The following is a 12,276-nucleotide window of genomic DNA, read 5'->3' on the forward strand; positions in this document are numbered from 1 at the left end:
TTTTGATAAAAGTTGCTAATTTCTTTTTCAATTAGAATTTGGTCTGTACACTCATTGTTGTTAATAATAAGGGATTGAATGTGATTTTTAACTTGCCTCCTCTTTTCCAGTCTGCAGAAGTATGAGCTGTTTTTTTTCCCCTTCCTCAATCCATTTTGCTCTGGATCTGATAAAAGCTCCACGGGCCTTTCTTTCGTAGATTGAGTCTAATTTAGCTCGTAGGGTCAAGAGGTTATTTTTGTCTGCATCGGTTAATATCTGTTTAACACATAATAAGTTTAACTCTTTTACTAACCTCACTTCTTCCAGGTCATGGTTTCTTTTTAGGTTTTTGCTAAAGGAGATAGAGTAAGCTCGTATCTTATATTTTAGGAATTCCCATTTTTTGATGTAGGTTATTATTGAATCGTCTAACAGAATCTTGTTCTCTAGTTCTTTGATTTCCCTGCAATACAGCTCATATTTTAAGAGATTAGCATTGAATTTCCAATACCCTCTGTGTCTCAAACGCTCAGGAAGAGGAGTAATTAATAAATTAATACTGCAGTGATCCGTCAGAGGAGTTGGAAACATACTGCAGTCTGATGTAAGTTTGAGAATATAATCTGTTCCTAGCCAGAAATCTATTCTAGACCTGCTTGATGCATCTGATTTAAACCAAGAGAATTGTTTTTCGTTAATATGTTTGTCTCTCCATAAATCAATAAGTCCCAAGTTGTTACAGAAATCAGACAAAGTCCGATTTGGATGAACATTTGCAAATTTGTTTGGGTATCTATCGAGAGCTTCGTCCATAACCATATTCCAATCCCCACCTAATAAAACATATTTAGTAGAAAATTTCTGTTTAAGTTGTTCGACATTTACTTCAATAATTGCAAGCAGCTCTTTATTTTTGGAGATGTTACAGTAGCCATAAATATTACCTAGGATTATTAATGAGTCCTCAATATGTTATACAGAAAGAGACCAATGGCCGTCACTGTCATGTTTCGTATATATTATTTTCCCTGGAAAGTTATTCAGTAATATAGCCACACCTGTGGATTTTGCTGTACCATGCGAATAAGTGATCTGATCTCCCACTGATTTGACCAAAATTTCTCATCAGAGTCCGTTGAATGGGTTTCTTGAAGAAGAATACAATGTGGATTCTTGTTTCTACAATACATAAACATTGCCTTCCTTTTGACATTTTCTCTTTAGCCCCTTACATTTAGTGACAAAAATATAAGATTAGTTTTTAAAGACATAAAAATTAAAACAAAAGAAAAATATAAGTTCTAAAGACACAAACCTGAATATAGAAAGTTTTGTTAAGATAGAATGAACTAAAGGCAAGCCCCTGGAAAATCTAAGAATACCCTTTACTATATGACATGGAAAATCTACCTTGCATCCACAACCTTCACTAAACTTAAAACTACTCCTTATCCATTTGAGCAAAAAACAGAAATAAACTCTGGAGCGCAGATAAGAGAATCTTTCAAGCAGCTTTCAAGACAAGCAGCTTAGAGAAATAACTTCAATATTAAAGAGAAGAGAAACATTTTATTTTTAACCCTGTAATAGAAGGATGCAGTAAACAGAGAACAATCTACAGTCTCAGAAGTAAGATGAAGCTTTGATCACCTTTCCGTCGATCACTGCGATATGACCTCTGTAAAAGGCCACCTTACCCTGGGATCTGGCTTTTGTAATCTTAGGCCACAGTTCTACTCTTGCCAGCTGGTCTTCCTTAATAAAATCTTGAGCAAAGCGCAGACCTTGTTCTTTACATATCACTGAATCCTTCTTCACTTTCCAGACTGTGTCTCGATGGCGCCTCCTAGTGAACTGCAGGATGACCTGACGGGTCCGTCCCTCTTCTTTTCTTCCCAATCGGTGAATTGTATTGATCACATCTTCTGCCTCGTCCGCCCACTGTGGTAAGATTCTTGAGAGAAGATGTTCTGCCTTATCTCTCAGGTTTTCTCCTTCTGTCTCTTTGAGGCCCGAGAGCCTCAGGTTCCAACGGCGCTTGTATCTTTCAGCCTCCAGGAGTTTTTCTTTCAGAGCTGCGTTTTCTTTATTCATTGCAGCGAACTTCTGTTCTAGATTTTCCATTGTAGATTTACATTCAGCAGCTCCGAGTGTGTTCTGCTCCACTTGGAGAGTGATGCGGGCAAACAAATCAGAATTTTCTTTTAGCTGTTTTCCGAAGTCGTCAACCTTGCTATCCAGACTTTTATTTTTTTTTAAATTAACATTTTTATTGAGAAAGCACAAAATATATTACAATGACATAGTTAAAATACAATGCTTTTGCTTTCTTATTTTTACCTTTTTTTTAAGAAAAAAAAAAAAAAAAAAACCAAAATAATACGAACACACAGGAACTGGGTGAGGGTGGCGGGGTAGCCAAATTATAATCCCGTCATTGATATCACTGTTCAAGTTACTGCACCAATCTATATAATGGCAAGGTTTATATAAAGTCAGATCTCACAGGTTTAACATATTCCGTCCATTTAGACCATATTTTATAGAAAGTATCCCTTTGCACTTTGACAGAAAAAGACAGTTTTTCCAGTGTATAAATTTCTTTCACAACATCAATCCATTCTTCAATTCTTGGTGGTTCAGGTTTGAGCCATCTCTTTGTTAGAGCCTTTTTACTCGCAGCCAGTAAGATGTACAAAAGTTTTTTATCACTAGAGTTCAAATTGTCCACTGGCATGTTACACAAAAATATGCTTTCAAAAGTTAAAGGAAACACAGATGAAAAAACTTTCTGTAAATGTTCGTGGATCAAAGACCAGTATTGTTGAATAACTTGGCAGTCCCAAAAAATATGTAAATGGTTGGCACCTTCTCCCCCACATCTCCAACAAGTATCCCCAGTTCCCTGATACCTTTTCTGAGCAGGAGTTATGAAAAATCTTATTATGTTTTTCCAACAAAATTCCCGCCAGACTTTCGATCCTGTTGTCGTCCACTGTACCTTACATATGTGGTCCCAACTTTCCTTTGGAATTGACAGGTTACCTTCTTTTTCCCACTTCACTTTAATATAAACTGTGCTGTCTTTCTTACACCGCAAGATGGCGTTGTACAATCTGGAAATAATTTTATTTGCTGTTCTAGATTCAGTCAGTGATGTAAATGTTTCCACCAATCCTAGATTATGTAAAGGTACTTTCAGATCCTGATTAAAATAATTTCTAACTTGTAGATACCTGAAAAAATCGTCTGGGCCTAGATCATGTTTACCTTTCAAGATTTCAAAACTTTGAAGTGCCCCCTTGTGGACAAATGAATAATAGTTGGTTAGGCCTTTTAAAGTCCAGTTCTTGAATCTGTCATCATATTGATTTGGAGTAAAGTCTGAATCATAAGCACACCACCTAAAGATTTTAGAGGCGTTTTCCAAACCACATATTTTAATTGCTTCATTCCAGGCAGATATCATTACTTGTGATATGGGTTCATCTTCCAAATGGATTTTCTTCTGCAATTTTTTATCAGCTATTATAGCTTGAACCGGTATTGTTTTGATAGTTGTCCCTTCCACATCTTTCCATCCCGCGGTGTAATCAGGACAGCACAAACATACCAGTGGTCTCAGTTGAGCTGCACAATAATATTCTCGTAGACAAGGGAGCCCATAACCCCCCTTTTCTTTCTTCAATTGTAAGGTTTTATATTTAACTCGGGCTTTTTTCCCTTTCCAAATGTATTTTAACAATATTTTATCCCATTCCCCAAATTGTTTTGAGGATATGGGAACTGGCAAAGACTGGAATAAATACAACATTCGGGGAAGAATATTTAAACCAATTGACTCAATCCTGGAATGTAGGTCCAAAAAAGGTATGGCATTCCATCTTTGTATATCCAAATTTAAAGCTTTATTCAGAGGGCCGTAGTTGGCCTCAAACATTCTAGTGGGTTCACGATGTATTACCACTCCTAAGTACTTAACACTGTCCCCGTCCCAATTCCAATCATAACAATCTTTAATTTCAGTGGGTGGATCATAATTTAGTGTTAGTACCTGCGTTTTATTTACGTTAACTTTATACCCTGAGAATGAACCATAGTCTGATAATATTTTCATTATTTTGGGGAGAACCTGTGTAGGATAAGATATAGTTAGAAGTAAGTCATCGGCAAAAAGTGCCAATTTTTGTTCCCCTCCTGCTGTTTCTACACCCATTATATCCTGCCTTTGCCTTATCCACTGACTTAACGGTTCTATAAACAAAGCAAAGAGCAGCGGCGACATGCAGCAACCCTGTCGTGTCCCGCGCTCCAGTATGAATGCTTCCGTGAGGCCTCCATTAATTTTAATCCTTGCTGTTGGTTTATTATATAATCCTGAGATAATGTTGATTATATTTTTATCAAAGCCAAACCTCCCAAGTACCTGGTGTAAGAAGGACCACCTCACTGAATCAAATGCCTTTTCGGCATCTAAACTTAACACTAATGTCTCTATCTTTTGTCTTTCAACCTGCCTCATGTGCAAGACTTTCCTAATATTGTCTTGAGTTTGTCGCTGTTTGATGAAGCCTGTTTGATCTTTATGTATTAGTCCGGGTAGAATTGTTTCAAGTCTTTTTGAGATGATGGAGGTAAACAGTTTATAGTCAATATTTAATACACTGATAGGGCGATAGTTACTACATTCTAGATGATCTTTTCCTTCCTTTGGGATTATAGAGATTGTCGCTTCCCTCCAAGAGGGAGGTATAGTTTTATTCTCCATTACCCAGTTAAATGTTTTCTGCAAGGTGGGGGTCAAATAATCTTGCATTATTTTATACCATTCTGGTCCAAATCCATCTGCCCCGGCCATTTTCCCCCCTTTTAGTCGTTTAATTGCAGAGTGAATTTCTTCTTTGGTTATTGCGGACATTAACAATTTATTTTGTTCCTCCGTCACTGTTTGTAGCTCTAGTTCGGACAAGAAAGTATTAACTTCCTGATTATTATCTACCTGGGGTTGAGAATAAAGTCTTCTGTAATAATTCTGAAAGCATTGCTGAATTTTCTCCTGTTCAGTTTCTATTTGACCATTTAAAGGATTCTTTATTTTGTGTATAGTCCTCTCCGCCTGTTGCTTTCTGAGTTTATAAGAAAGAAGTTTTAGTGATTTTCCCCCTACTTCCCCATGTTGTTGTTTAATAAATATCATTCTTTTTTGTATGTCGGTCGTGTGTATGTCCTCTATTTCTTTTTTCAATTTTATGATGTCGGATTTAATGTCGTCACTCAGAGTCACAGAATGTTGGTGTTGCAGAACTAATAAGTTATCTTCCAAGTGTTTAAGTTTTTGCTCATTTGCTTTTTTGAGGTGGGAGGAAACGCTAATTATTTTCCCTCTAATCACTGCCTTCAAAGCATCCCATAATATTCCTGGTGACACCTCATTGTTGTCATTTAGATCTAAATATGTCTCTATTTCCTTTTTTAAACTCTCTTTAACATTTGGATAATTTAGAATATTTGTGTTCACCCTCCATAGGGTGGATCTATTTTTCCTATTCAGGCAGATATCTGCATAAACTGGGTTATGATCAGAAATAGTACAAGGACCTATTTCACATCTTTTGAGCATAAATAGATCACTCTTAAACATAAAGATATAGTCTAATCTAGAGTATACGTTGTGTGGGTGCGAAAAGTGGGTATATTCTCGATCTTTTGGGTGATATTCCCTCCATATATCAACTAATCCTACATCATCCATAAGATTTACCATCCTTTTTCCGATGTTTCGCACATCCCCTTTTCTATTAGAAGAATCCATTTTGCTGTTTAGTATGATATTGAAGTCCCCTCCACATATGAGAGTTCCCTGACTCCTTGTTGTTGCTATTTCTAGAATCTGTTTATACAGGGACCAGTCACTGCCGGGAGGGATATATACATTCAGGAGGCTAGTCATGGTACCATCAATCTTACCTGTTATCAATATATATCTACCCTCTTTATCTTTATATTCTGATATATGCTCATAATTAAGAGTTCCAGATAGCAAAATCGCCACCCCTCTTCGCCTCCCAGAACTGTGAGAAGAATAAAAGACATGTTTAAAACCCATCCTGTTCAATTTAACATGCTCATCATCAGCTAAGTGTGTTTCCTGTAGTAAAACAATTTGGGCTTTATCTCTTTTAAATTTAGTTAAGACTTTCCACCTTTTTACTGGGCTATGTAAGCCATTAATGTTGTTGGACACCAGTTTTATCAGCCTGCTACTCATCTAAATTATAGTCCTTATATTTATTAGGCACAGTTTAATGTGCTCCCCGCTCACCCTCATAAACAAAGAACAAAATAAAAAATAAAAAAAATATGAAAAAGTCAACATCACACACAAACAAAATTCAAACTGAACTCTTAACTTCCAAGGTAGGGGTCTCAAGCTGAGGCCCTGCTTCGCCTCTAAAGGCATCTTCCTCATCTGTTAATGAGGGAGGCCCTCAATGGCTAAGACCCCACTGTAAAAAAACCCCGCAAGAAACCTTTGTTGTTTACATATTATGCACCATAAACCAAATGCACGTCTTAATTAACAGCATCTGAGTGGTTAAACCTTATTTTCCTGAAGGTGTAGGTGATGTTCTCTTAAAGGCTCTGAGTCTTTCTCTGTAGCCGGCTGTGGAGTCCTGCTTCTTGTCTGCTGCACCTCTCCTCGGTCCTCTCTCCACCCTGCTCCAGGACAGCTGCTTCAGTTGTTCCAGGACCGTTTCTGGTGATTTAATGACCTTCACAGCATAGCCTCTACTGGACATGTCCTCGGTAGCTTCCATCACTGTGTTGTAAATCTTCGTTTCATCAGCATACTTCACCCTCAGCCGGGCTGGAAAGAGGGTCTGGAAAGGGATCTGCTTCTCCTTCAGGATCCTGCGCACGTCTGCGTACTCTTTTCGTTTTTTTTAAATCAGAGGGGGGTAGTCATGATCCAAGTTCACTTGTTTACTGTTCCAGGTGAATCCTCTTTTCTGCCATGCCTTGCGAAGCAGGAATTCTTTTGTTTTAAAACTGAGGAATTTCACAACAATAGATCTCGGTGGAGCGTCACTTGGTGGTGGTGGGCCTAGAGAGCGATGTGCCCGTTCAATACTCATGTCGAGCTCGTCTTGGGACAGCTCCAGGCCTTCACGTAGCAGCTTCTCAACAAAGTCACTCATTGTAGGTGCGTCTCGTTCTGCTGTCTCGGGCACGCCATAAATGCGTATGTTCTCTCTTCTTGTGCGGCTCTCCAAGTCCATTAATTTATCCTCCAACTTTATCTGTAGCTTTAACATTTCTGTCACTGCGTCCTCTGTATTTTGAATCCTCTCCTCCGCTTTTTCAATCCGCCCCTCGGCCTCGTCCAGTCTGGCGTTCACCTTTAGGATTTCTTCTTTAATTTCCCCTAACTGCGCATTATTTTCCAAGCGAAAGCTTCTTATTTCCTGTAGTACCGTGTCCAGTTCAGCCATCCCTCTACACCTGGTTGTTTAATTCAAGCCTCAGATTGCGATATCAGTTCTTTACTGCGCAGAGCTGCGATTAGCATTAGCCGCGATGCTAGCGGTACTTTCCGAACTTTAAACTTCTTTTTTTTTAATCCTCTTCGAAGCATCGGTTTTGGTGTATTTCACTCACCCCCTTTCTTATTCACCTCTCCGGACAAGTTTGCGTCGTGTTGATGGGGTTAGGTTTTTTTATTTCTTCGGTTTCCTTAGGAGCTCGTTCACAGTGCGGCCATCGTGATGACGTTCGAACCGGAAGTCGCTATCCAGACTTTTAATGGCTGCTAAGACGGCAGCTAAGGAGACCTCAGTCTCAGTGGCTTGTTTTTTAGCAGGAGGGAGTTTGGTTGGAGTTGGATTCAGTTGCCTCTTGTACCGGAGGCATTTTTTGATGTCTCCATCGGTGTTTCAGCGCTAGCAGCAGCAGCATAGTTATGCATGTTTAGCTTAGCAGCGTTAGCATTCTTCAGACTAGGGAAATCTTTCTCATTAACGGCCGACATCTTTCATAAAACTCTAATTTTTTCTCCTTATTTTAAAGCATGGATATTCGGGTCTACCTTGCAGTTGAAATTATGTGTAAAAGGGTCCGTTTATGTAGCTGGTTGAGGGCTGCACGAATGGAGCTCAGAGTAGCACGTGTGCCCACATCGCCATCTTGCCGGAAGTCACACAAGCATCTTAATACATCACTAAACAAATTTTCAACTTCTTTTCGCGGCGAAAACGAAGTTTAACAAGCGATCAACTGACATGAAAGTCTTTTCACAAAATCTGGACGAACGAAGCGTCACTTTTAAGCCAGAGTGGGCCTGTTAGCTTTGCTTAGCTTCTCAGCTTAGCTGCTATTACCGATTCAAACGCCTTTTGGGACGGCTTAAAAACGGATTTTTCACCGTTAACTTTTCACTATAAAAACGCGACTCTGTCAGTTGCCTTAGTGAATCAGATTAGGACTTTTTTACCGTTTAAAGTGTCATTAAACGGGCCGTTAGCGATTAGTTTCGCTAACCGGAAGTCCACTATAGATTTTACCGTTCGTAGCGGCTTAAAATCTAAACTATTTCACTTAAAATTTTGAAAACTGGATTGTTCAAATCCTTAAACCCTTGGGTTTAAATTAGCTTCACTCATTTGGTTATAAAATGCATGCAACATTTTTATTTTAAATGGAGAAGCAGACGCGGTGTGAGAAGTGACCCCCACATTCAGAATGAGAGGCACACACAGCTTTGAGCAGACAGAAACGCAGAATGAGAGGAACGCAGCTCGGAGCAGAGATCAAAGAATGCAGTTTTAACACAGTTTTATGCTAACACTTCAACAAAACAGCATAGAAAATACTTTTTCTTTGTGCATTGTATAAAAATGCGTCTCTAACGAGCCTAACATGGCAGGCATCAATATATGTAGAGGGATTTGTTGATCAGATATCTATATAATTTATTAGTTATGAGTTAAGCTCATAAGATATGCATTTATTATGCAAATAACCTTGTTATGTGGGCACCACCTATTGGAGAGGAAAATCAGTCTCTAAAACCCTGAAATTAAATGTAAACTGAAACGTGAATTCTTTACCCATGTTTAAAGGCATTAAATCAGTTAATACACACAGATATGTCAAAATAATCACAAATTTAGCTGATTTTTATGTATTTTATTACAAAAATAATGTTCTGATGTATATAGCTGATGAAGATTATTCATAAAAATTAATACACAAATTACTAACAAAATTACCTTGTGTCAAAAGTTACTTGATTATTAAATTCAGTGTAACTTTTTATAAAAGGCAGAAATTTGGACTGGTTTGTTGGGGTGTAGTTAAAATTGTCTAAATTAACTGTGGTGTATCTAAATTAATATTATTGTGAATGTATGATCACCAGAAAGGCATTAAGTTCTCTTGTCCTACCAGAATGAGACGGTCATCTGTTGGAGGGACCACGGTCCGATCACTGGCCCTTTGAAGTCAGTTTTGGATTTACAACTATGCGGCATGATGTTCTGGTTCGGGTCTTAGTTAATGCCAAGTTCTGCTTCTGGTTCTCTTCCTTCCAGGATATCTCACTAGAAGGAAGATTCTTCTCTGAAGTTTGCTTGAAGTTTGTTCATGTAGGAAGAGTGGTGAAGTGTTATCTAGAAGTGGTGTAGAAGAACTGAGTAGTGAAATGTCTGTCTGGGTGTTACAGATTGACTTAGGACCTCCCACCGGATGAGATATGGTTCATAAACTGTCATATTTTAAATAAAATAACAGTCCATTTTCGCTGTCTGCCTTTTTTTAAAGCCACACTTGTTTTAAAAGGAGAAAAATAAACATAATTATCTTAAAGAGAGGTTACTTTAAACAGACATTTTCTATGACACACATTCAGTTCTGAAACTGTGGAAAAACATGCAATGTTCCTCAAAAAGGTGTCGCTGTTCATCTCCTGAAAGGGAATGTCCTGAAACAAATGATTCTTTTAAAACTGTTATCTCCATGGAGAAATCCTGGGAGTAAACTCCTCGGCAGGTGTCCCACTTCCAGGTCAAAAATGAACCACAGCTCTCATTAAGACGATCTGTCCGTTTTGTGGGAAATGAGGTGATATTGGCAGTGAAGTTAACACAATGACAGTTTTTCATTACATTAGATTAGTGGCCAATAAGGAGTTTGTAAGCTGTTTAACACCTGTAAAATAAAGTCAGTTCGTTCCCAAAGGAATAAATGCATCTTATTTTAACAGTTTAAAACACAAACACATGAATGATGTTTGCTTTGAGATGAGGTGAAGTCTTGTTCAAAGGTGGTGTTCCCCTACATAGGTGATGTTTATATTATTCTCTGCTTTTTGTTTTGTGCAATGTTTCTTGTTCTTACCTGCCTTAGGACAATGGATGAAAATTAGCTGTTGTGCTAACTCCAGCATATTTACATTGATACTTACTGCTGACATGTTGATTAATATGCATTTTCCTAATTGAAATAAATAAAATTAAATAAATGAATTCAAGACAGACTTCTGGATAATAAACACAAAGATCAGCCAGGGGTTGGTCACTCAAATAATTAAATCTTTATTCAACATGGTCTATTTCGTCCTTCTTGTTCCAGGTTTGTCAACATTCTGGTGTACTACAGCCTGTCTCTCAACATTTCTGACTTTGGGATGAACATCTACCTGACCCAAATGATTTTTGGTTTGGTGGAGATGCCTGCACGCACCATCACCCTTTTCACCCTCAACCGCTCCCGCAAGATTTCTCAGCTGGCATTTTTAACAGTTGGAGGATCTGCCTGCCTGCTGACGACCTTCATCCCAAGCAGTACGTACACTCGTGTTTCTGTGCAAACAGGAAACAGAAAAAGTCAAATGGTTACACCATCTAGTTGTTTCCCATTGCGGAGCAAGAAGAGTAAATGGAAATACCCTCCAGCTGTCCATGCAGACTGTTAGCATGAAAACGTGAAGAACATAAGGTATTGACTTTCTGTGTGCGGCTGCATAAGCAAGGTTCACTTCAAAAATTGCACTGACACATCAAAATCCAAGATGGCTGCTACCATACAATATATGCATATAAGTAAACCGGCCTCACCTATTTAAGTAAATTATGCTTTTCGAGTTTTTACATTGTTATCCAAAAAAGTTCAATCTGGTCCTCTGGACATTCAAAAAAACGAAACAAAGCAAAACAACAAAAAAATGTAGAAACGTTTTGTCTCTCATCCGAGAGACTTCCTCAGTCTGAGGTGCTGTATTCAGCTCAGTCTCTTAAATAGCACCTTCTCAGAGTGGATAAACCAGTTTGCTGCTGACAACCAAAACCAGCTGATCACATGCTCAAGAAGGACCATCAGCCTAACAATGGATCATTAGCACACTGATGGCTGTTTACTATTCACAGAGGGCTGAGTGATACTAGCAATCACAGCATTGTAAGAGGGGGACAATTGAACACGTAGGCCTCCACCCCTGTTTAACGATGGACGGTTTCTTTTCACAAAGATGGCCTCCTTTACTCCTCTCTCAAACCATCGTTCCTCTCTATCCAGGATGTGCACATCTTCATCCCTGAAAGAGTGACCACTGGCCTGGAGATGAGTGTAGACCGCAGAGTCCTGGCCGGATGATGTTGATCTTCTGTGCTGGGCCATCCTTTTGGCCAGTGGCTGTTTTGTTTCCCCGATGTAAAACTGATCACAGCCCTCCTGACACTGAACAACATACACAATATTACTCTGTTTGTGCCGGGGGACTGGATCTTTGGGATGAACCAGTCTTTAATGTATTTTGGGGTTTAAAAGCCACTGGGACGTTATGTTTAGAAAATAAACGTCTCAGTTTCTCTGATACTCCCTCAACATATGGAATGACCACTGGTCTGGGTCTGGGTTCCTCCTTTTCACCTGTTGGCTGACTGGAGTCCTGTTTGGGTTTCTTCTCTGCTTTTAGGAAGGCCACGTTAGTATATCCACATTGCTCTAGAGCCTGTCTTGTGTGGGATTTCTCCTTCTGCCTGGCTCCTGAGCTAGTGGGGATGCTGTCTGCTCTGTGATACAGAGTCCTGATGACTCCTAACTTGTGCTCCAAAGGGTGATGTGAGTCAAACTGCAAATACTGGTCTGTGTGGGTGGGTTTGTGGTACACCTCAGTTTGCAAATGTCCTCTATCAGAGACTGAGACCTCACAGTCCAAGAAAGCCAACTTGCCATTTTTTTCATCTTCTCGTGTGAACTTGATGTATTTATCCACAGAGTTGATGTGGTCAGTAAAAT

General features: G+C 39.0%; 1 protein-coding gene across 1 annotated transcript in view; it reads left to right on the plus strand.

The window, feature by feature from the left end:
• si:dkey-119m7.4 (uncharacterized protein LOC560629 homolog) overlaps nt 1–12,276 on the plus strand; it is a 288,631-nt gene that overhangs the window by 234,055 nt on the left and 42,300 nt on the right. The window contains exon 7 of the mRNA XM_037686046.1: nt 10,612–10,823. Within this exon, the coding sequence (XP_037541974.1) occupies nt 10,612–10,823 (212 nt within the window). The remainder of the gene's footprint in view (nt 1–10,611; nt 10,824–12,276) is intronic.

The sequence above is a fragment of the Nematolebias whitei genome, chromosome 12, assembly GCF_014905685.2.
Source record: "Nematolebias whitei isolate Nwh7 chromosome 12, NemWhi1, whole genome shotgun sequence".
Classification (NCBI taxonomy): Eukaryota; Metazoa; Chordata; class Actinopteri; order Cyprinodontiformes; family Rivulidae; genus Nematolebias; species Nematolebias whitei.